Source organism: Chelonia mydas, chromosome 22 (assembly GCF_015237465.2).
Source record: "Chelonia mydas isolate rCheMyd1 chromosome 22, rCheMyd1.pri.v2, whole genome shotgun sequence".
Classification (NCBI taxonomy): Eukaryota; Metazoa; Chordata; order Testudines; family Cheloniidae; genus Chelonia; species Chelonia mydas.
In genome coordinates this window covers 5,492,907-5,518,573 of record NC_051262.2, presented here as the reverse complement: position 1 = coordinate 5,518,573, position 25,667 = coordinate 5,492,907, and the positions used below count along the sequence as shown (strand labels likewise).

The window sequence follows — 25,667 nt, the reverse complement described above, 5'->3', positions numbered from 1 at the left end:
TGCAGATGGCTAAAAATATTGGGTGAAATCTTGGGAGTAAATGTCAAAACTTCTATAGACTTCAGTTGGGTCAGGAGTTCGCTCAGAGGGTGGCATATACTGCCTCACTGAATTTTTTGAGCCTGCTCATAGATCATGGATCTGGGTAGGTTAGGGAAAGGAAGTCAAACGTGGGGTATGTGATTGGTGACTAAGTCACATGGTATGTCTGATCCCTAATTGGGGAACTGAAATCTTTTTTGGCAGAAGAAAAACATATAGTAGCACTCTTCAAGCTCTGATACCATGGTGAGGGGCACAGTATAAGTCCTGAATAGACTCTCAAATAAAAAAAAACCAAACACCATCCTTGTTGTAAAACTACTGAAGCCCATATTGTGGCCCAGGGTGGCTAGGAGCATTTAATTAGTGCTATGGGATGATCTGAGTGAAATGCAGTTTTGCCAACCCTGGTGACTTTGTCACAAGTCTTGAGATAGTTGGTGTTTTTCTTAAAGCCCTGGATTCTAGAGTCATGAGAACTCCGCTTACTTTTTTGATTTTGTTAAATGAAAGCTGAAAGTTGCTATTCCTCCTGGCCACAGAGGAAAGCTTGAAAATATGTCCCAAGTGTATACCAAAGGCTCAAAAACCAGAAGGCAAGGAGAAAGAACCCCATATGTACGTGGCTTAAAATTCTCAGGATTTTTGTTTACCAAAAAAAAAATCTTTTTTTTATTTTTGGAGCCCAACTCATGATTTTTGGATGTTTGGAGCTTGTAATGCGAACTCACACTTAAGAACATCACATGTAACCTTGTCTTGGGTGTCAGTGTTGGTTCAATACTATTGGAGTGCTTGCAAATTCATAACCCCAGGACTGGCCACTCCTGGCTGTAGCCGGCAACACTCAGAGTGTAGCATGTTCCTGGAAGGCTCAAACGGCAAAGGTAACTAGAGAAAAATGCAAATGATATTCAGTGAGCGATGAAATCAGTTCTTGAGCGTCTGTGTGGTTGAGAGGTTGTTCAGGAAACATTTTCCTGTTTTGCTAGCTGCAGAGCAAGGAAAGGCAACTTCTAGTGAGTACTACTGTTTTAATCAAATGCGTCTCTGCTCCAGGACACACGCGCATTACTTAAAGGGTCTCTGTAGAGACAGCTTGAGCCCACTGATCTCCGATTTCTTTATGCCTTTGTTTTGCAAAGTCTACTCTATTTTGGGAAGTGACCTGTTTGGCAATGTCATTTTTACCTTACAGCAGGAGAGACAGAGACCCTGCCAACATAAGAGAGTTGTACCAGTTTAAGGTTAGGAATCTGTCTAAGCCAAACCACAACCGCTCTGAAAGAGGGGATCTGGGTGGGCAGGATGGTTCAAACTGGGATTTGCATCCGTTTAGCTAAACCTATTTAAATTCACCCCGTTAGTTAAACCACTGCAACTTCCTCATGTAGGAAAGGCCAAAGTGTTATTTCGATCAAATCCTTAAATCTTCTCACAGTGGAATTTTTCAGGGACAATGCCCTGGTCTCCTGATCCCTGTTTATTGTTACCTTGCTCATGTTGATGAAGAACCTAAAGTGCCTTAATTTATGACCATGATGACTGGTGAGACACCATGGCTGATCACTTACAACAGTGTATAACAATGAGCTCCAGGGTGCTTAGCTGTGAGGCAGTCCCGGACTGGAAAAATGGTGTATAAATCTCTGAGATACCAAGTCATTGGAGTAATCCAAGTGAGGGGTTGGACTGATAACTAGATACAAAGTATTTTATAGAGCTGTTCAGGAAATGATTTTTCCCATCTTACAAGAATTTTCAGGATTTCGAAAAAACTTTGTGTCCTGAATTGTGATTGAGAAATCAAAATTTCAAAACTTTTCACAAACACCTGAAAGAAAAAGAAATTGGATTAGGTCAATCAAAATGTTCCTTTCCATTGTGACCATTTCTCTTTGTACATTTTTTTAATTATGAATTAACTTACTTTTTGAAAGTCATTTTCAACCAAAATCAGAGCTTTTCATTTAGAAAACACTGAAATAGGATGTATTGACGCTTTTGAACCTCTTTTTCCAAAAATTTTCAAAAAGAGAAATTCATCAAAACTGACCCTTTCCAACAGTTTTGATTTCAGTGGTGTTCACAGCACAAAAAAAATCTCACTGTAGCAATCTGTGTGGAACTTAGAGGGAGGAACACAGTTTGTTGGAAGGAAGAGTTGGGAGGATGCACCCCTCTTGGAAGTCAGTCTATGTGCACATGGCTAGAATATCAATTGCAACATTTCTGTAAATGGTTCTGTTAATAAAAAGCCCTTTTAGTTTTACAAGTATGGAGTCATGTCATGATGTCAGTATTGCCAACCCCAAATGTTCAAAAATCATGAATCAGGCTCACCAAAATATCATGACATATTGGCTTTAAAATAATAGATTTTTATTTGCCTTCAGCTTTTGGAGCCTCTAGGGTGCACTGGGGTCACATTTTGAAGCTTTTCCCAAGGCCACGAGGGATAGAAACTGACTTTTTATGTAAAAATCCTTATTAAAAACAAATTTGGGGGATTTGGTTTTTCATCAGAAAACAGAATTTTTCACAGGAAACTTTTTTTTTTTGGGGGGGGGGAACCCTTTAAAAAAACCTTGCATTGAAAAAATTGGCATATTTTGACCAACTCTAGTTCAAAATTCACTTATGACACATGAGGGGGAGTGGAAGGAACTTTATTGTTGCATGTAACAAAATTTGTTTTTCCAGTTTTCTGTTAAATTTTTTAATTCACAGTGTGAAGGGGAAAAAAACTTATAAGGAAAGCTATCCTAAAAGTCCATTATCTCTAAATTATGGGGTGACACAACAAAATACAGGTGTTTCATGTTTCGGTCATTTCCTGCATGTTTTGGTTGCTGGAAGTCAAATACTAGCAGGTTTGAGGCTGAGTTGAAAAGTGTAGGCAGATGAATGGGGTGGAATGGGGAAAGGCCAGAACTTTGACTCCTCTATCTCACCGCTGGTCAGACAGTACAGAGCAGATTACCATTTGCTCCTGCTGTTAGCCGACACTAGATTACTATCTACCCCTCAAAAGCAAGGGACAAGCAGGGAAGAATTGTGTCTTGAGTCACAGCACCTTTTAGGGATAGTGCAGATTAGACACAGCTCTGAGCAAGACAGAGAACATAAAGTGCAAATCAGGAGTAAATCTGAAGTCAAGGGAGAACAGGGTTCAGTGTTTCTAGTTACAGTTGTCTAGCTAGACAGTAGCGCTGGGGGTTTAAAGAAATAGAATGACACATTCTCCAGAGGGTAATGGAGTCGCTGCCTTCTCAGGGTGGAGACTGTTATACCAGTGACCGCTGTTCAGCCTGTAGTGGGTGAATGGGTTTGTTTTAAATAAATAAATTTATAAAAATAATAATGCAGTCTGGCCCTGCCTTATTTCCTGCAAAAGAGCCCTGCGAATCTCTGACCACTCCCTCTTTACAGTTTCCTTCCAGGCAAAAGGCTCTGTACGTGGGGGAAGTGACACTGAGTACACACATATCTCATGCTTCACATGGCATGGAAAGCAAGCTGGCCCTACATTTTCTCCTATGAGTTTAATCATTGCAGGGGAGGCTCATATGTCCCGCTTTATTTGCACCTACATAGAGCCGGGTTTCAGCTCCTTCACCCCAGCTCTGCAAAAGGGCCATAGGGCAGGCAAAAAGTTTTCACAGTGAACAGCCCTGGTGCAAGGGGCTAGTATATACCAGGCACAGCAGCGGTTCTGCACTATCCCGACAGAGCTCTCAGGGGAGAAGGAGGAACTGGAGCGGACTTTGTACCTTGGAGATTTTCCCACAAGGGCTATAACCATGCGTCAGAGGGTGTAACTTAGAGCAGCCCTCAGGGAGAGTCTGACCTTTGCTAGAGGCTAAACTGGCTTCACTATTGCAGCCCCAGATGAATGTGCTCCGTAAAGAATAGGATACATGTACATGTACATTAAATATAATATCAATGGCTCAAAGAACAAAGTGCATTTGATACATGGGCCAGACTCTGATCTCTGCTACTGTGAAGCAGTGTAATATCCAGAGTAGCTCTGACTGCTGTGATATCACCTGAGATTTGTGTGTACTGCTAATATATAAATAGCAGATCATTAGGGTTGGCTGTTAGGGTGGTGCTAAGGCATTGGACCGTGCAGTGGCTGAGCTGAAGGTTTCAGTCCAGTCCTCTACTGGATGGGTGTCAACGTCATAAAAACACCACCACAACTGGATCTAAGGCTCTGACCCATTGACTTCAGTGGAAATACTCCCTTTGACTTTAAGGGGTGTTGAATTGGGCTACAACTGGCTCCCTCAGCAAAAGCCTTAGGGAGAAGGGGCCCTGGAGAATGAGCAAGCTGCTGTCTGCCCTCTGGAGCTGGTCCCTCAGGAAGATGGCTGAAGCCTGTGGTTGCATGGCAGGGCGAGGGGAAGCTTTCACTGCTGTTGTCTGTGAGCCTAGGCTGTCAGTCAGTCTGGTGCCTTTTCACAGGGGCTGGGTTTGCCTTGTGTTCTAGATGATACCTGGCTGTGCCACAGTGAAATCAGCTCACTTTCCTCGATGGGGAAGGCAAGGGAGTCACTTGCCATTCTACCTTGGTGCACTGCAGATCACAGTCTGAATGGTCCATGCTATGAACTTCTGTGTGTGTTGGGAGGAGGACACTGGGCCTTTCCCTCTTTCTTTCCTACATGGAAGCAGGTCATCCCCACCTGGAGGGTAGAAAAGGAGCCTGTCAGCATAATATCTCTGCTGACTGATCTCCATTTTCATTGGAGATCACTATGGATAGCGTGTGTTGGATTGGGCCCTCTGTGTGAGGCTATTTCTTCACAGGCGTAAGCGCCAATCAAAACTGGACTAGGTAAGACCCTTGAAAATATACTGTAGGGAACGCTCCTGTGTTGGTCATGGGTGCATGGCGGGGATAAACTAACTGACCTAATAGGTCTCTTCCACCTCTGAACCCCAGTTCTGCCACCCTTCCTTGCATTGAGGTCAATAGGACTTACTTGTGTGAATAAGGAGCCTTCTTATGACTAAGGACCTAATCCTGCAACCCTATCTCCTCTGTAAGACAAGGCTTCCTCAGCAGTGCATCTAATGATTCACTTCTGTTTCTGTAGGTGTCTCTGGGATGATGAGTTACTACATGGACACAACCATTGGAAGCCCAGCCCCTTATCCTCTGGCCCGTCCAGGAGTAACGGTAAGGAAGGATGTTGGGTTATTTTTCTTTTATCACATAGGAGTTTGGCTCAGCATTGCAGGACTCTGGAGAAACTCTGCTTGGCAGCATGGACAGGCTAATGCCAAATAGTTGAGAGATACTGTTTAATTCAGAGATGCCATTCCATATTCCGTTCTTATCCTGACCTTATCTGAACCTCTTGGCCTTGCAAACCTGAGCTGGACATAGGAGCAGAAATTCTTACACGAGTCAGAGCAGAAACATTAAGATAATGACCTGTGATGTAACCGTGCCTCATCTTCCAAAGCTGGCCCTAACCCAGAGTCTTATGGCCTCCATGGACGAATGCACATGGACTGGGACAGGGCTAGAAGCAGCCCAGCTTTTTCAAATGTCCGACAAAGTTTGATTTGAGTTTGGGTGAAGGTTCTAGGCCAGATTCTGTTCTGCTTCTTGAGAGGAGGTGGGGGAAAGGTGCTTTTAGGTTTATTGGAACAGGCCGAGGGGACCTTATATGCAACATAGAACACCCTGGCATGGCTGACTATGAATGGCTCCACGGTCCAGAACAACCAGAGCACAAAGCACAGCAGACACTTGCCAGTCAGCCGCTGGCACACGGCAATGGCTGGCACATAGTAATGACAGTGGCATAGGGGGATCATATAGAGTTGCAAACTGTTCCTGAGCTGGGATATTCTGTTTCCTTTGTGCTGATGGAGTGGGGTAAAGAGGCTGCTGTAGAGGCCAGAATCTAACCCTTTACCTCAGTGTCTCTAATATTTCTACCACATAGGCATAGATATATACCTTAAAATTACATCAGCAGGCACTCATCCATCACAGTGCCGAGCACAGTATAAGAACCTAGATAGGGAACATGAAAGCTGTAGATTTGGGATGGGAATATTAGGTGCTAAGCAGAGCTGGTTGGAAAGTGGAATTTCCATCTTGCAGAAAAGTTCAGTGTTTTGATTTTATTTTTTTGATCCCCAAATGGGACAAAGTTGGAATAGTGAAAATCCTCACACAACAAAAAGTTCTGGAAAAATCTCTGTTCAGGAAACGTAAAAATGAAACTATTTGATCACTTCAGAATGACATTTTTTAAAAAAAATATATACATTTCAGTTTCAAACTATGGATTTGAACCAGAGCTGTGTGGGGGAGGGGAGTTGTTTCCTTGATGGAAAATTGAAAAATGTAACTGAAATTGACATGTTTCCCCACAGAAAATCTTTCATCCCTCCACTCCGCCCCCTCCCCCATCGCCAACAAAACTACATTTTATTTTACTTTTTCTGATTTGGGGGACATTTTTCTTTTTGGAAAAATTTCAGTCCGTTCCAGGGATCAGATACCTCAGAGCTCCACTGACCTCTGCCCGGTTTTAGGAGGAGCAGAGTGGGAAGGAAATGGTTAACGTTTAGCCAGTGATGGAGAGAACATGGGTTGGCAGGGGCTGGGTCAGGGTGTGCGTGGAAGAGACAGGCGCTCTGCAGATGCCTGCGTGCTGGCAGCCCTAGGGATGGCTGAAGGCAGGGAAGGAAACTCTCTTTCCTGTTATCGCAAGTGATGACATCGGTCTTTCACACTGTGCTGGAGGTTACCTGGCTCATCCTGCCTCCTCCTCCTGTGCCCTAAACATGCCTTATTTGAATGGAGTAACCCTGTGGCCAGGCGTTAACCCAGGACCCGATCCTGCTGCCATTGGCACCAAAGAACTTGTTGCTGTGAATTTCAGTGGGGGGAAGCGTTTGATCGATTGGGGTCAAACGCTTGTTTACTCTGATTTTGCATCTTAGATTTACTTACTATTAAGAACTGACTCCTGGAGTTTATTCATCGCCCGCACTCCTGTATCTGGGCATGTGCCATGGGTCTCAAACTCGGTCCTTCTTGTGCTCCTTTTGTTGGAGAAAGAGCCGGGCTCCAGGCCACATATAGCTGTTGCCAGCTGACTACATCCCCTATTCCTTGGGTTCATGTCTATTGTGCATCTTTGGAGCAGTAAGGTGCCCTGCAGAGCTGCATGCCAAGGGCCCAGTCCTGTTAAGTCTTACCACCTGGCATGGCTTCTGGGGGACCACGCTACTCATGGTAGTAAGCACTGTGCCAGAGAGCGTTTGTTGGACTCGGCCCTTCTGAGGAGAATCTGCAGCCACTCAATACTCTCACTGGGGCAGATGGCAGTCCTATGCGTGGAGCAGCTCCAAGATTTAGGGTGGCCACTCATGCCTTCCCAGAATACTGGGCATTCCCGTACTTCTGAGAACGGTGCGACCCCATCTCCGTGACCGCGACTCCGCTGGTGTGGCCTCACACACGTGGTGGAATGCCATTTTGAAGAGTCCTCCATCCCGCCCCTGCTGGTGTGTCCACATTGTCTGGGTTTGTCAAAGGACCGGATGGAGGACAAACCTTAGAAAAACAGGACTACCGGGTTTAAAACTGGCCCAATGGCCTGCGTAACAGGATCAGACCCCAGTGCTACAGGAGAGGGTAATATTATCCCTGTTCTGCAGTTTGGGAGTGAAGTCTCATGGGGGAAAGTGACTTGGGTGATCCAGGTTTGTTTCTGTCCTCTGCCATAGGTTTCCGAGTCCCAGCCCAGTGTCTTAACCACAAGATGTTCCTACCGTCAAACAACTCTTCTCTATTTTTGGTAGCTGCTCGTGGAATTTAGCACCATATTTCTTTTCTCTTATTGCCTCTGGCCTCCTTGTCCTCCTCCTTTACCCTTTGTCTCCGGCTCATTGAGTTCCCGACAGCTCAGGGCTAAGATCTCCTACTGACTGTCAGCTCAGACATCCTCCTGTGGTCCCAGAGTGTGCAGAGCTAGTGGTAGGTGGGTCTTTGCTGGAGAGACCCTGATCTCTTAACCTTCCTCCTCCTCACCAGCAAGAATTTCCCTGCCAGCAGATCAAAGTTCTCTGGGAATATGGTGCATGTCAGCCCACCCGCTTTACAATCTAGCTGTGTAAACAGGCCTGGTTCTCTTATCTTGAATAATGGCAGTGTAATTGTATTGGGCTGGGAAGGCTCCATTGTGCCCATTGCTCCTGCTATTCACACCCTCTTGCTCCCACTTAGATGTGGCCTCTTGGACAGGAGCGTGGGGGCACATGTTTATAGTGGGAGCCCGTGGGAGTAACTAGAGGTCCATCAACCCTTGCCCATTTCAGTCTCATTCTATGACCTCACTGCTTCTTCAGAAACCCCTTCCAGCGACCGTTGCACTTTGCTAGGAGAACTCGCTCCACCACTGGCAACCGCTGCAGGGACTGGGGGAGGAGTATGGGCACTGCAAGTTTTCCTGATAGCATGTGAGGGTTTCATGTGCATAGGGTAAACTGAGGCACAGAGTGGGGCAATGGCTTGTCTGAGGTTGTACAGCAGGTGAATGACAGTCACGATGAGGAGACCTGTCTTCTAGACCTCAGCACCTCCCATTCAGAGTCCGAGGTTTGCATTATGTGTTGGGTCCCCTTTTGAAATGACATTGGTGACTAAATCGAAGGCAGGGATTCTGTCACGTTGCAAAATAACGAGATATAATAACACAGCTGGAAACTTCTCCAGTTTCCCTGGTTGGAGGATTGGACTAGACCCTCCTAGCCATCAAGTCTTTGTAATGCCTAATCCTGATTGATACTGAAGTCATTGGGAGGCAAGGGGGCTGAGCACCTGGGACCGGGCCCATATACCCTTTCAAAGAGCTTTGCAAACAGCCATCCTAGCCCTGAAGCACAAGAGTGATGGAGGGCTGACTTTGGCATTGTGTCTCGGTGACTAGTCTCGAGTCCTTTATCTAGCCTATTTTTGAGCCTCTGCAGGATTCTCCAGCTGAACTATTCTTATTGTTTCCAAACTAATCGTTCCTGATGTCACGTCTAAAATTATCTTCTCCTTCCTGCAACTTCCTACCATTGCGGTGTCTAGCCTGCCCCCCTGCTGCACTGCCCTGAGCCCACCCACCTACTCTTTTTGACTCTGTCCAGGCTCACGATGGCCCTTTTCCCAGAAGCTGGCTGAGCAATTCTTCAATTGTGGCTTAAAACTGCCGGTGAGCCTGGAAGAAAGTGTTCTTGGTTGGCTCAGTGCTGCTCCTAAAAACAGCCTCATGGAATGAAAGGGGTTCCACGTTCCCTGACATCACCAGTTCAATGGGTGATTGTCCCTCCCCCCAATGCCTTCTTCACTGGAACCTGCCATCACTCTGAGGCATGGACAAACCATTGTCCTTATAATCACCAGGGGCTCCTAGTTCCTCAGAGATGGGTTACATGATAGAATTAAAACCACCCTGCCTCTCCCAGAAAACATATTCTGTGGTCCCAGCAGCGTGTAGGGTAGAGACGATGGGTCAAGAGCAGCTGGGAGGTATGACCACTGAGTGCCTCTCCTGAGGAAGGGGGCTGAGCCTTACCCCAGCTGAAATAAGGCTGCTCTTCCTTTGTGTCAAACTACGCTTCCCTCCTTGTATCATTTTCGCTGGTGCAGCTGCACCTCTGAGCAGAGGGAGCACAGATTGTTTCAGGAATGAATGTGGCCCCCAGCATTAGCAAAGCTCTAATTGGTGGTGTCGTGAAATGCACCGGGCTAAGAAATACCAAGCGTTAATGCCCAAGCAAAGCAAAATGCTGGGTTCCAAGATCTCTTCTGAACATGTGTCTTCTGCAGACAGACCATCCCCAAGAAGGGAATGAGGAAGGGATATTTGTCCAAATGTCGTTATCTTCAGTGTCCTGAAATTCAAGACAAGAGACCGGTGATCTCTTAACTTCTGACAACGTCTCATGCCAGATTTTGGCAAAAAGGCCTTTGTGACCTTCTGATGACCCAGCTGAGGTGCTTTTGAGATGAATCATTCTACATGATACGGTTTCTCTCTCTGAGTAATTCTCATATTTTTAGGGTTAGTTCAGGTGGGTCCAACTTTTCAGATGAGGGCAGGGCCAGGTTTTCAAGGGCTTAGCACCCTCGGTCAAGGCCAATCACCCAACATGCCGAGCTGTTCAAAATATGCTGCCCAAATATCGAAAAGAGCCAGGTGCTTTGGAAAGAACTGACTCTAGTAAAAGGGAATGAAGAATGGCTGTTAAAAGGCAGCAGCTTCCTGATGGTTCCTGGACTGAGGTTGTGCAAATGAGGCCATAAGCATGGGCGAATATAGAAAGGGATGTTATCAGCCAGTTTCTGGCCCCAAATATCAGCTCAGTTCTCCCCCATGAGTGAAGAGGGGCGCAGCTTGCACCTGTGGGCAACAGAGTGCTGAGGAGAGAGATTTCTGGGAGAGGGCCGCAGGTGGGTGCATAGCTGCTGTCCATTGGGTTTCTGCTGCCTGCTTTAATTGGTAGCTATGGATCCCCACTAATTGGAGCCTGTCTTGGGCTGTGGTCTGCTAATAAGCAAAAGGCGAACAATAGATGTTTTGGTGTTTGGATTCATGTCAGCCTTAAGCTTTGCATGCTGCATTTTCCAAATCTCTCAGGCCTGCAGAAGTGGGAAGGAAAATATTGTGGGCTTTCCAGTGAGAGTCCCAGAACATTCTGCATCCCTCTGGGTTTTTGTTTCCTTTTCGTTTCCACAGCCCCAAACAAAATAGCTTTTTATTTGACTCCAGATCAAAATGTCTGTTTTGAAGTTTCTCCTGAAAGACGTTTTCACGAGACTTTTTGGAAGGAGCGGTTGTGCTATGTTTTGAATAGATCTGCTTATCAGCTGATATCTCTCCCTTGTAATTGAGGCAGGGTGCTGCCAATCCCTACGAAGATCCTTGGATGAGCTGTGGCTTTCAGTCCACCTGCTACCAGCAAAGGATTTGCTACCCAGTCTGGGATGAGTCGGCAATTCAAGAAGTGCCCACTGGCTTAGAACGCTACAACTCAGGTAGGCCCACTTTCTACTAAAAGATGGGGGATGAGTTTAAGGTGCCTTTGTGAGCATGGGAGGGATTTTATTTGTGTCCTCTGTAGGATTCGGCAGATGGCTTACATCTAAAGAGTAGCATTCTGGGTCTTCGGGAGGAGAGCTTCTTGGGGGAACTTTGCAACCTCCTGGTCTCAATGTACTAACTTCCTCTTTTACGGCGGTGCCTATAGAAGCCTGTTATCTGACCCCGGCTAGGCTGGGTTGAGCAATAAATTACTGCTTACTGGACAATCTTAATCTTAATGTTATCTTGTTATCGTTCCCACCCGCCTCTCCCTCTGGCTTCTGCCATGGTCTTGTCTTGATATAAGATTGTAAGTTCTTTGGTACAGGGGCTTACTTTCTTCTTGCTGAAATAACTGTACAGTGCCTAGGCCAATGGAGCCTCTAACAGGGGTTCCAGGACTGCAAAAGTGTGTGTGTGGCAGGGGGAAAGGGAGAGGCAAGCAGCCCCTCAGTCATGCCAACCAGCTCTGGTCAGGGGCCAACGGGTGCGGGGCTGAACTCCATGTCTGTCCTGTTGTTGTGTCCCTGCTGAGTTCAGGTTCTCAAAAGGTCGGGGTGGGGGCAGGCATGGCCACCCCGCTTAGAAAGTGTGTGTAATACCAATACTATGTCTAGCGTGAGTCTGTCTTGCTACGCTCTTCTGGAGTGAACATTAAACAAACAGAACATTGTTACTGTCTCCCTCTAGTGGCGATAGGCCTACAAAGATAAAAGCCCTAGTATTTATTTAGAGCAATTAGAGATTCTCCTTTTAGCTCAAGAGGTAGAGGCCTGTGTGTGGGGAGACAGGGTTCTATTCTCCCCCTTGCCATCTGTGTAGCTTACCGTGGAGTCTGTCTCTTGTGACGTAGATGAGTGCTAGGGCAAGGATTTGGACTTCTGTGAAGTGATGTTGCTGGAGACACCCTGGCCCCCTCTTCTTAAGAGGGGACTGGAGGGGTGTATCTCCTGGTACGCTCTAGTATGTACATATACTTCTGTTCCATGCTGGATGGAATTCCAGGCCTCACTGCTACAAGATCCTCATGTGGTCTTTGCTGACTGCAAAGAGGATTGTGCACTGAGGAGCAAGCCGAATATGAACAGCAGGTCACATCCTCTGTGATTCTGGGCCTGGTTAACAGAGTTGGCCCATCCTCCACCTGGACTGACTTCCTCGCAGATTGTTTTAGTACATAGGAGTGGGACCCTGGGACTCCTGAGTTCTGATTCCAGTGTCAAGTTAATGATGCTGTGCCTGAGTTTTCCCCATCTGTAAAATGTGGATGACCTCTTGGGGATGGTGTGAGGAATAATTGGTGAATGCCACTGCAGAGGCAACAAGAAGGCAGTGTTGCCAGGTGGATAGAGCATGGGACTTGGACTCAGGAGACCTGGTGTCTCTTCCTGGTTCGGCTGCTGGGTGAGTTCCCCTGTGTCTCAGTTTCCCCATCTGCAAAATGGGGATAATGATACTGACCTCCTATTCTTTGATGTCTGCTGATGAAAATTTACATAAGAGTGAGGGAATATTATTAAATTCAGCAGCGTTTCCTTAAGATGGCTTCATAGCCAAAGGTCTTGGTTTCCTTTTTTGTGAATGGAAGTATTCTCCAGCTAGGACCACAGTCTTTCTTCTCCTCCTCCCCCATAGTTCAGAACCATGTGTTGCAACTAACTCAGAGGGGAAGGCTGTAGTCCCACTAAAGAAGGCTGTCGTCCCTCTCGTGTACCATCATGCCCATCTGCTGTCCGCAATCTGGTCTTGTCCGGCTAAGTGATGAGCTGTGACTCCAACTTTACTACCAGATTCTTCACTTTGTGGCTTGGCTTCGTGTCCTCCCTGCTCATTTCTGTCTGTCTCATCCACATGTGTCCTGTCTGTCAAAATGATTCTGAGCTTTCGGGGGCAGGGATTGTCTTTGTTTTTTATTGTCTGACCAGCATCTAGAACAGTGGGGCCTTGATCAATGATTGAGGTTCTTAGGTGATACCATACAAATTGCTCTCCCTCGAACATGACTTCAAGAGACCAGACTTCCACAGAAATAACATTGAAAATCAGGTGGCCCTTCCAGGTAAAAGTGTCAAAGCACTAAGTGATCAGTGGGTGTCTTCCCCATCACCGGGTCTCTGTTTGTGGCTTGGAAGCACCTACCTACTTGTGGAGCTGAGCCCAAGTTAGAAACAGACAAGTGACCAAGTGTTTGTGCAGAACCTAGCCCCATGGGGCTGTGATCCTGACTGCGGGTCTTTGTGTGACACTGTAATACAAGTAATCATTTTTAGCTTTTTTCTTTTTTTTTTTCCCTCATCCTCAAACAGAGCATGAGATTCTCCAATTTATTCATAATTTGAAACTCATTACAAATTTAATCAAAGACTAATTCTTGCTCTGTAGATTGTTCAGACGGGGAATACAACAGTCATATCTGCAGTTTGTTCCGTCTCGTGTCACTAACCGGCACAATGTGAATCTCAGATTGTTCATGTTCACCCTGAATACTTTCAAAGAGGCAGGATTGCCCAGTGAGTTAGAGCACTCGTCTAGGACTTGGCAGCCCTGGTTACACAAAAAGTCTGTGGCAGAGCAGGGGAAATCACTTAGCTGCTCTGTGCCTCAGTTTCCCCATCTGTAAAATGGGGATAATCGCTCTGCCCTGCCTCCCAAGGGGGTCATGCAAATAGATACATTAAAGATAGGCAGATGATCACATACGATGATGCTGCAGGGCCAAATAAGCATTTAAAATAAAATTCAGACTAGGCAAAAGTGACCCCTGGCAAAAAGCCAGTATGAGGTTATGGCATCATTTATATCCCAGGTGAGCCTATCACGTGCTGTGTAGGTTTCAGCGCTGCATAGGGCCTGTGCTGGCCCTCTGTCCTTTTCACCCACTGTTGGCTACATAAATTGGCTGGCTGTTCAGGGAAAAGCAATGAACCCACATGATTAATGCAACAAAACAATGCAACAGAGCTGGTGAATTTTATAATCAAGTGTATCATTCATAATTCATTCTTGGCAAATATTCAAACATTTCAACTAAAAATGTTTGCTCTGTGTGTGTGTGTGCGCGTGTGTGCGCGCGCGCCAGCAGTCGTAGTAATGAAGCTCAAGCCTTGGTATGTTAGCAGGAGGCAGGCTGTGAATGCGGTTGGACTCAAATTCCCTTTTGTATGCAAGTGAATATTCTCCTCATTTCTTAATTTGGATATTCGCTCCACTCTGTGGGTGACCTGTCTGACCACAATGCTGGTTCTCTGCACTGACAAAATCTGTCCTCGCGGCATTTGGATGTACTCGAACGTTGGCAAATCTAGTAATCTGGAAAAGTTTTGTGTTTCTCTTCTTCTCTGCGAGAATGTACTCTCCAGGGAGCAGAGTACCTGGGACCCAGCCCTCCAATCCTCCTACAGGGTCTGTGAAATATCACAGCGGCAGGACTCAAGGCCTGATCCAAAACCTGTTCGAAATCAATGGAAAAACTCCCATTGGCTTCAATGGGCTTTAGATCAGGTCCTTAATGGAGCAGTATCTGTAAAAGAAATCTGATTTCCCCTGGCAGGACCTCTGATAATCTGTAGGGGATTCTTCTCTTCAATTCTCTCTACTGTACTTTAATTTTATCTACCTTTTGTCTTCTTTTCTTTTATGGTGTCTTGCCTTTATGGTCTAGAAGAGTTTCTAATTTTACTTGAGAGGAAACCCTTATTTGTATATATCGCTCCGCACTTTCATTTCTGCTCCTCTGCACTTTGGTTACACATGCAGGTCCTACACTGTCTTCTAATCTCTTTATGGATAGTGGAGGGGAGGCTATTTTGTTTTGGTGGTCCTCATGTTGATAAAAGAAACAGAAGGAAAACCAAAGTGTAAAAATGTCCCTTTGTGATACAAAACTGCAGCTTTGCTAAAAGTTTCAGGCTCGCTTGCACTAACAGAAGAATTTTTGCCTTTGATGCTAGAGAGAGTTTATTTACATTGTGCTCTAAGTCAGATAAGATTATGGAGTGATATGAATAGGGTAAGCGTGACTTGGAGTTTAACTGGACCATAAACATTGGGGGTGGGTGGGAGGAGGAGTTATGTTTTAAAAAAAAAATGCAAGAATTTGCAACTGGAATGTTGATCGCTCTTTTTGCATCACAGAGATGCGAGAGCGTAGCTTGCTGCAGCTGGGCGGAGTGTTCTTGTGCAGAGTGTCAGGAAAGGTTTGCTCTTCTCTGGTTGTGAGCCTTAAAGTGAACGGCTCGTCTTGAATCCATGGTGAACTTTCCCAGGTGTGATGTACCTACTGCACCTCTTGCTCTGTCTGCTCAGGCAAGGGGAAAATCAAGTGTTGCTAAGGAATGAAGTGCAGTAACAGGCTTTTGAGGGCCTAGGACTGAAATTTTAGGACATGCTCCAAGTCAGGAGTGAGGCCCATAAGATGAGTTAATTCCCATGGGCTGATGTAATAGAGGGGATGGCTTATCAGCACGGAGGGGCCTTGGCAGAGCTGGGTGGGAGCTCTAGGAGTGGAGTAGCAGGGTGGGGTGTCGTTCAGGATTGAAGACTGGAATATCAGGATGGGTGATTGAGGGGTGTGTTTGGGGGTAGAGAGAGGCACAGGATTGGAACAGCAGGGGATGCCGCAGGTCAGGGGTAAGGTGCATTGAGGGAGGTGGACGGTGTGGGGCAATAGAATGGTACTGCAGGACTGAGGTGTATTTACTGTGTCAATACCCCCAAGACACCTGCCAGCTCATTATGTAATTAGCCCAGGCTCTCCGACTCTCTTCTATAAGCATTACATTTCCAGACAAAAAGGGAAACAGCCCCAGCAAGCTGTCCCCTGGTGCACGGAAACCCGCAGTGGTGGAGGAGGAGGATCCAAATCTGGGGTCTTGCAGTACAGGTGGGCAAGTGGGAGTCAGAAAAGTGAAATTTCTACTCGTACCATGGCCCTAATCTTTATGGAAAATCAGAAAGGTGATTTAACAGTGTCAATGTCTGCAGTGTCGGGGGCCTGAGCCTTCCTGCCTTGGTGGAAAATGAGGGTGCTCTGCCTTTGCATGAGGGTCTCTGCACCTGGCGGGTTAGGCCCCTGGGAACTGGCTCCCCTTGCATTCTGAACAGGTGCAGGAGTGGAGGGATCACCTGACGCTCGCTGAGTGCTATCTTCATAGTATGACTAGCCCAATCAAGTGCAGGGCAGACTGGGGATCCTTGTGAGCGCATGGGGGCTTTGCCCAGTTTCTGTCTGAGACTTTGGTTTGGATCAGTCAAATTCTCGTCCAGGATTTAGGCAGCCAGGAAAGTAACTGTCTCTCTGCAGAAGAAGCTAGCTTCTGCCTTAGTCCTAATCTGGTTCATCATTGTGATGTGGCTCCAGGGACTCTCAATAGGATACAGAGCCCTTCACTTTTCTAGGTCACCGGTATGAAGCTAGGCATTAGCAACCCTCTGCTGTGTTTTGTGTGAAATGGCAGCGAACCCTTGCCGAACTGAGAGGCCTCCACACATCCCAGAAATCTGCCCCCCCCCACCCCCCTCCACTGGCATTTTATCCAGCTTCACAGATGATGGACGTATGGTTTGGAAGCGTGTGACCCCTAGAGGGGTAAGTTGAGGTGGAATCTCGCTCTACCATTGCCCGGGATGTACTGTTCAGTGGAATGAAAGATGCCTGCAGTCTCCCCAGTTGTCAGCCTGGTGCCATGACTAGCACAAAACTATTGGAGAGGATCTGAGGGCAATATTCAGATTTGGGAACTGAAATATTCTTGGCAACACCTTCTGTAGCTAGGGATATTTCAGTGTATATTTCATTATACACAGGTAAGAGAATCTTGTTCTTAATGGGAGAGATGGCTGAAATGACTTTAGTTCAGGAAGAGGAAATTTTCATGAATCTTTTTGTGCTGCATTCAACAGATCCTAACAGCGAGGTGTGTCCCCCTGCAGCTCATACCTTAGCATCACTTCATTAAATTGCTGAGGACAATGGGCCTGGGTCCCCTGTTTGTTCAGCAATAAATGAGAATAAAAGCTAGCCTAGGAGGTGACAGAAATAGCTGCCGAGAGCTTGATTCTTCCCCCCTTACTATGTAAATGGTCCCATTGTTTCCAGTGAGGATACTTGCATAAAAGATACTGTCCACCATGAATGTGGGGGGAGGCAGGATAAAGGCTTTGATGAGCCTCATAAATAGGCTTTGAAGGATTACACACACACACACACACACACACACCCTCCCCATGAAAAAATATGTCCATGGTAAATAATCAACATTTACAGATGGGCTTAGTATGAAACGTGCTGCTTTAGAAAATTAGAGTTTGACTTTAGGATATTTGCTTTGTATATTTTGACAGATGATGTTGATCATTTTGTGTTTTAACAGTTATAAAGCTTTAACTCTTTAATAACTGTAGACATTGAGATTCAAATGACTCTGACTCCCCCATTGTCTGATTTCCCCCCCCCCTTCCCCAAAAATCTAAAAAGATAAAAATAGAAAAAAATACTTAAACTTAGATACCTGCCACCATTAGGACAATAAAAATTGAATTTTGCCACACCTACTCAGAATGCTCTGCTGGTTGTCTTGAAATGTTCTGCTGAGTCCCTGAATGTTTCTCGGACCTGCCCCACTGGCCTGGAAATCTCTCTCCCTGCTCTTACTTGCCATAATTCCCGCTGTGTCTGTCAATCTGCCCTTTTGTGCTCAGGTGGGAACTCCAACGGTTTGGGGCAGGTTCATCTTGTGCTAATGGCTGAGCTGCTTCATCCCACCAGCCTCTTCATTTCCCCCCCTCCCTCCACCTGCCCTTCCCAAATCACTCAGCTGTTCTGCTTCATCAGTACAGAGGAAGCCAACAGAATTGATGGGGTGAGGATGTGATGCTTCGGAAGGGTGCCCTTGTCCAGCTGCCTGGAGCCAGGCCTCATCTTGCTAACCACTCTAGCCACCTGAATGTTGCACAGGGTTCCAGGTCTTGCCCTGTGCAACCCTTGAGGCAATCAGAAACCCTCTTTCCTGACTGATCGGACTTGGGGGGCTGCAACAGAGCAGTGTGTGACCCCACATGGTGTGTGTGACCACTGCATGCTACCAAGCTGGCCTTTGTTATCGGAAACTATCTTATTCCCAGCTGCTGCTCCTGGGCTGAATCCTCCGCAGCATGGAGCTCGTTCTTGATGCAGCAAGGGTGGAACAAGCTGTCTCTGTGCCACCTTTCCGATCCCTGTTTGTAGGGCTGCCGGAGTGTGAAATTGTCCCTGGCTGCTCTAAGTTAGCTGGCTGTGGCAGACCCATAGAAACTGCTCCACCAGCTGAGCTCTGGCCAGAGCCGGGCCAGTGCCATGGTACTTCTGTGGCATCTGCTTGTTAGAATCCAAGGAGCTGGGCCTGAGGTGATGGATAGTAACCCAAGTTCAAACTCTTCTTGCCGTGTAGAACTCAGTGCTGAATGCAGGTGGGGGCCTAGTCCTAATGGCTGGCAAAATGTCCTGTATTGTCCCTCCCAGGACCAAGGAAGAACCCCCGATTTCTCCCCCCCACCCCCCATACACACGTCGCTTTGCTATGCTCTTCCCTCAGAATCGGGCAGAGGAAGGGCTTGTGGCTCAGGAATGAGAAATAAATTCACTGGGACTGCTCTCAGCTGGGTGACTGGGGACTATGAGGGCTCCCCCACAAAGATCCCGCCTCCGTGGCTCCAGATCTGATCTCTAGTGGAGCTCCCCCGAGGAAGGCTCTCTTTGTGTGCATTTTCTGGGCTGTTTTCCAGGCCCTCTCTCAGAGGAAGGGGGACGGGGAAGGAGGGGAGTGAAGGCCAGCATGGCTCAGCCCCCAGTGGCTTCTCCAGCTGCAGCACGTTTTCGAAGTGACGCTTTAAAAAAAAAAAAAAAAAAAAAAAAAGCTCTGCATTTTTCCATGTACTTTTATCCTATTTTTAACGGCAGCCTCCTTCCCTTTCTCAGCCTCCTCTGACACTTGCCCCCCATGCCCCCAAATGCCGCTGCCTCCCCCGCACGCTCTCTGCAGAGATGAATGGGCTGCTTTTCACAGGGAAAGGGCAGGGCTTCCCCTGGACCATCCCTTCCGTGGCTCCTCCAGCAGAGGGGGTGGGGTGGAATGGGGCAGAGAAAAACATAGGGGGCATTCAAGGAAGACAGGTTGGACTAAGGGCAGGGGAGATGGGAGCTGAGGCTATTTGTTCACTTCTAGACAAAGGAAGGGAGTGTATTTGCATGAAATTCCCTGCAAAGCTGTCCCATCTCTCACTCTCTTTCTTTCCTGCCTCCTTTCTCCCCCGCCCCACCCCTCTTTATTCACTGCCACCCTGTCCGCAGCAGCCCAGCCCAGGGCCCTTAATGGGAGCCGGGGATGGATGAATGAATGAATGGGCCCTTTCTGCCTCGGTCTCTCATCATCCTCCAGCCTGAGTCAATGTAGCCCCTCACGACAGCTACAGCCTGGGAGTCTGCTTCTGTTTATAACCTGACTGGAGTTGGTTTCATTGGACCCCTTCACCCCCATGATGTCTCATTGGCTGGGGACTTAATTGCATCACACTGCCTGCTCCAAATGGAGGCTCTGGAATTAGTGGAGAACAGACACAATTCTCTCCATTAAGGGGCGCGTATTCTGGCCCAACAGCAAAGAGAGAGGGCGCCTCTGTTCCTTTCAGCTGAATCATAAAACCATGGACCATTTGTGGTTGCTAAATCTCCCATGGCACTGTGAGCAAAGGCCAGGCTCTCAGTCCTGGTGTCGTGGCTCAAATCCAGCTGGGTAATTGCACTCCACCTCTCAATCCCCTCTGCAGCATTAGTGGGACAGGGAATCATGCTCCGCTCCATGTGCTGAGCCGTTGTGCAGTGTTACGTTCCACCCCAGAGGTGGGTGAAGTGATTGATCTCCCCTCCTTAGGGCGAGATCCTGCAAGGGGTGAGCTCTCTCTGAGCTGTGCTGAGAAGCTCCCAACTGCCATTTGTGTCAGTGGGAGTTGAGGGCATTCCACTCCCTATATGAGTCTCTCAGCACCCTGAGACTATAATTTTTGCAAGCTTATGTGGAAAGCACTTTTGAATCTCTCTGGAGGCAAGACAGTGGGGGCTGGCTCCAGCTCCATGTATCCCCTCTATAAGATGGCGCCAATGTTGAAGACTTATTTTCATTTAATCAGCCGGATGATAAAAATCCAGGGTTTTGATTTTCTATTTGTTTCTTGTCTGAGTCTGGAAAATCCTGCCTCTTGCCTGATGAGATTCAAGAGCCCTTTGTAGTAGGTCAACACCAGGGATTGAACCTGGGACATCCAGCATTAAAGCCTTTATCACTAGAGCTGAAGGAGCAACTCCTCCATGCAGTAGCAGTAGTAGACTCATATCCTCTGTGGCCCAGCCGTTGAAGGGCATTGAATAGTGGGTTATGCCTGTAAGAGTTAGACCAGTGATTGAAAAGACCTGTCCTGGTCTAGATGGCCACCAAGAGGTGAGCCATCATATCTGCCGAGTCCTGAAGCTCCTCACAGAGGAACAGGTAAGTGGGATCTCTTTCCAGGTCCAGAGCTTCCAGTCTGTGAGGCATGTTGTGCACTCTGAAAGCCGGTAACAGAGATGCCCTGGAATGCTGCTGGCAGACTTGCAGAGAGAAAGACCTTGGCAAAAAGGTGACCAGCAGCTCTAGCTGCCTGTCTTAAATAGCCTGCTGTAAAGAGGCTGCAGGGAAAGGAATAGAGAACTGACAGTCATGTAGGAAAGAAGGAGTAAAGATCTTCAGTGGGTCAGATAAGCAACAAGCTGGGAGATGCTGCCACAAAGCTCTTGAGGGTCACCATGGAAGATGCATTCTATCTTGGAATGGGTCAGTCTCCGAAGATTCAGAGCTTGCATTTACTTCAGATAAGCCTCATCTGAGCCATTCCCACCTCTCTGGCCTCCAGAATGAGGCAGGGGCCTGGTGGGTCACGGGGAGGAGAGAATTATCGGCAAGGTGTTTAAACCTTAGCACTTCACTTTGAGCTTAGGGTGAAGGAGTGGGGGGGCGGAGGGGATGGGCCAAGGGCTAGCCTGCCCTTAAGCCCAGCTTCGAGCAGGGCTTGAAGTAGACTCTGCTGTCTAGTCCTGTCATAGTACCATCTGAACAGGGCCGGCAAGAGCTTTCCAGCAAGTCTCCCTCTTTAATTAATCTTTGAATGGAAATGGTTGGCTGGATGATGAGCAGAGGAGGAGTGTGTGTGTGTGTGCGTGTGTGCAGGGGAGGGGGGGAGCGTGGGCCTGGAACCCTGGAAAAACAGCCTGTTTCTTTCAGCTCCTGGCAGAATGGAGCTCCCCCCACCCCCATCCCTCCAGATGTTCACTGTGTTTATAGCTGCTGAAGCAGGAGACAGAACTCCCTCATTAATACGTTTTTCTTGCTTGCTCTTTTACATTGAAGCCAGAAGTCTCGGCTCAGAGGCTGCAGCTGGATAAGAGCTGGGGGTGGGGAAGAGAGAGGGGAGGTGTGTGCGAACCTCCCATCCCATTCAACTTCCCCCCGCCCCCAAATCCTCCCAAAATACACATGCCCTGAAAAAGAAAAAACACTAGCAGATTTTTTATTTCAGAAAGTAAACACTCAGGCCATGGGGGTCTGGAGGTTATGGGAAAAGAGGAAACCATCAGCCTAATCAGGCAGGGACACACTTCCCCTGCTGAAATAAACCAGAAATCATTGCATTACAGGGCTCCTCCACGGTTAACCCCCGTGCTGCCACCACAGCTGAGTGATGGTGAGCTGGGGAAAACTCTGAGTTTGCTCAAACATCCCCCCCACCCCCCCGATTTCCAGCCAGAATGGGATACAGCCAGCAAAGGGGGGGCGGGGGGGAGGCAGGAGGCAGCGTTTGATATTAACCCTTGAAATGGCAGGCCTTTTACAAAAATCCAACAGAGAAGTTATCATTTCCTACTAAATTCTACAAGGTTTGTGGACCACCTTATAGAATTTCACAGCAAATTTTATCTCTATTTTAGAATTCTATAGAATGGTTCCAAAAACCGATAGAGAGGAGATCATTCTCTATTAGAATCAATAAGATTACAGGGTCCTATTCAACTTCCATAGAACCCTCTTAGTTTTAAATTGTGGAAGACTTTTGCATAAGAGTCATTAGATTATGAATACTTAAACTGTAAATTTATTGGGACGGGGACCATGTGTTTGTTGTGTGTTTGCACAGTGTCTAACACAGTGGGGACCTGGGCCATGATTAGGTGCTACTGCTATATTAATAACAATGAGTAGGGTACGTATGACTGAATCACGCACCCTCTGGACCAAATTTTCCAATAGGTCTCTAGCTATTGCCTCTAAGTCTGCACTTGGACCTTTCCTATGTCCAGTTTGTGGTCCTGGAGCTAGCTCCTATCAATGGACAGATGATAGTGGTGCTCTGCATAAAAGGGATGGTGCAGACAAATTTCTAAAAGTGACTGAGTTTGAAACGTTTCAGAGTAACAGCCGTGTTAGTTGTATTCGCAAAAAGAAAAGGAGGACTTGTGGCACCTTAGAGACTAACCAATTTATTTGCGCATAAGCTTTCGTGAGCTACAGCTCACTTCATCGGATGCATACTGTGGAAAATACAGAAGGTGTTTTTATACACGCAAACCATGAAAAAATGGGTGTTTATCACTACAAAAGGTTTTCTCTCCCCCCACCGCACTCTCCTGTTGGTAATAGCTTATCTAAAGTGATCACTCTCCTTACAATGTGTATGATAATCAAGGTGGGCCATTTCCAGCACGAATCCAGGGTTTAACAAGAACGTCTGAGGAACTTGAGTTTGAAACGCTGTTGATCATTGTAAATTAATAAATAATATTAGGCAATTGTATACTACCCGCAAACTGTAGCGAGGTACTCACCTGGCACCCATCACCCTAGGATCTGAGCAGCACTCTGTCATAATCTGTTTATCCTCTCTACATCCCTGGAGCTAGGGAAGTATTAGGCTCATTTAACAGATGGGAAACTGAGTCGGAGAGGTTATAGCTGGGATTTCCTTGGGCTTCTTAGAAAGTTAGGCAGCCCACTCCACAGGGTTTGGGACCTAACTCCCTTAGCTTGCTGGACAACAAAACGACAGATGAAACTCAGGGATGATAAATGCAAAGTGATGCATGCTGGAAAACATCATCCCAATTATACGTAGCAAATGATGGGGTCTCAATTAGCTGTTGCCACTCAAGAAAGTGATCTTGGAGTCATCATGGATAGTTCTCTGAAAACATCCACTCAATGTACAGTGGCAGTCAAAAAAACTAGCAGAATGTTAGAAACCGTTAGGAAAGAGATAGATAAGACAGAAGTATCATAATGTCACTATATAAATCCATGGTAAGGCCACACCTTGAATACTGCCTGCAGATCTGGTCACCCCATCTCAAAAAAAGATCTTCAGAGTGGAAGAGGTACAGAGAGGGGCAACAAAAAATTATTAGGGGAATGGAACAGCTTCCATACAGAGGAGAGATTAAAAAGACTGGGGCAGCTCACCTTGGAAAAGAGGTGACTGAGGGGGGACATGATAGAGATCTGTAACATCATGAATGGTGTGGAGCAGGTGCATAAGGAAGTAATATTTACCTCTTCATATAACACAAGCGCTGGGGATCACCCAATTAAATTAATAGGCAGCAGGTTTAAAACAAACATAAGGAAGTATTTCTTCACACAATGCACAGTCAGCCTGTGGAACTCATTGCCAGGGGATTTTGTGAGGGCCAAACATATAACTGTGTTCAGAAAAGAAACTGATAAGTTCCTGAAGGATAGGTCTATCTATGGCTATTAGCCCAGATAGTCAGGGACACAATCCCATGCTGTGGGTGTCCCTAAGCCTCTGACTGCCAGATGCTGGGACTGGATGACAGGGGATCGATCACTTGGTAATTGCTCTGTTCTGTTCGTTCCCTTTGAAGCACCTGGCATTGGCAACTGTCAGAACACAGGATACTGGGCTAGCTGGAGCATTGGTCTGACCCAGTATGTCTTTTATTATGCTTTGGAAATCCCAGCCTATGTGTCACAGAGCACAGGGAGTCTGCAGTAGAGTTGGGAACTGAGTACAGGTCTCTTAAGACTTAGCCCAGTGCTTTCCAGCATGACTCTCTGTCTTCCCCATCATTAATATTTTGTGAGGATCAGGGCAGGAGCCTTATTTTAAATCTAGGAGACACAATCTTTGCAATGATAATCCTGGGCAACCTTCTTTTACTTAAAACAGTCTCAGAGATCATGTCTGACTATCCAGCAAGATCACTAGTGATCTCGGCCGGATTTACACCAGTGACCCAGTGGTGAAAGGTTCCACTTATGGTCCCCTAAGCCATCATCCAGCCCCTTTCAATGCCACCACTATAATGCAGCACGTCCCAAGAGCGCAGTGTGATGGAGACCGGCCGAGTCACCAGGCTTCCCCCTTGCTGTCTCAAGAATGCCCTTGAATAAGTACATGTTACCACTTCTTAGGGGGGATTGAGGACTTGAATGCAAACTAAATTCCATGTGGATACTACTGTTGGGCAGATTTCGAAAGGTTTGGAGTTGGTGTCCAGCTCAGATAAGCACCCGAGTTTAGATGCCTCTTTGTGTCTTATCTGAGCTATTTGAATGCCTTGAGTCTGCAAAACTGGGCTGGAAATGTCATGGGAGCAGGCTTTCTTGTGCTGTTTTGGGTTTGTATAATTATTTGTAGTGCCTAGAGATCCCAGTCCAGATTGGACCTTGATTGTGCTAGGCACTGTGCAAACATATAGTAAGAGATAGTCCCAGGCCCCAAAGAGCTTGCACTGTAAGGGTGTGAGGGGAAACTGAGCAGAAGTGACTTGGACAGCAGGTGAGTGGGAGGGGTGGAAGTAGAACCCAGGTCTCCTGACTCCTTATGTAGTGTCCTATCCACTGCCATGCTGGTTCTTCTGATTTCTGGCCTTGTTTGGATCCCAGCATTGCAGAGGTATGTGAATGCCAGTAATAATGGCATGAAGGTACCCAAATGACTTTGAACTTTCATATCTTAGATGTGGATTTTGGCTCCTTTTTTGGTGGCAAAAGGACCCTGCCCAGATCTTCCCGAAGTTTGGGGTAACTCCTATGTATGGTTTTAGTTCGGTCTCATCTCTGGATCTTGTGCTCTCCAAATTGGGTTTCTTGCCTTCCATAGATAACCCAGATAGGAATATTGGGTTTTTACTGTGCTTTCTGCCGGCTCACTAAACCTTGTTCCTCTTCAGCGCTGCTGCTTGAATAGGGCTCATAATTCAATTGGAAAGAACATTCTGCAGCTCCTTGTTGGCCTAAGTAGCCGGCAGATACATTCAGTTGAGGTCTCTGCCGTCATGGCTGTTTTGTCTCTTGCTTCTATGATCCTGTCAAGAAGGAAAGATTCTCCTGTGGTGAAAACACTGGACTGGGAGACCTGGATTTGATTCTTCTCTTTGCCCTTACTGAAGATGTGCGTGTGTGGGGATTAATACCTTGCAAGTGTGTTGGG

The 25,667-nt window shown here is 46.8% G+C and overlaps 1 protein-coding gene across 2 annotated transcripts in view; it reads left to right on the top strand.

Annotated features, from left to right (window-relative positions):
• The window catches only part of ETS1 (ETS proto-oncogene 1, transcription factor), a 120,833-nt gene that overhangs the window by 6,553 nt on the left and 88,613 nt on the right, over positions 1-25,667 (top strand). For both annotated transcript variants that reach the window (XM_037882274.2, XM_043533901.1), the window contains exons 2-3: positions 5,151-5,233; positions 10,969-11,107. In XM_037882274.2, coding sequence (XP_037738202.1) covers positions 5,162-5,233; positions 10,969-11,107 — 211 coding nt within the window. In that variant the 5' untranslated portion in view covers positions 5,151-5,161. The remainder of the gene's footprint in view (positions 1-5,150; positions 5,234-10,968; positions 11,108-25,667) is intronic.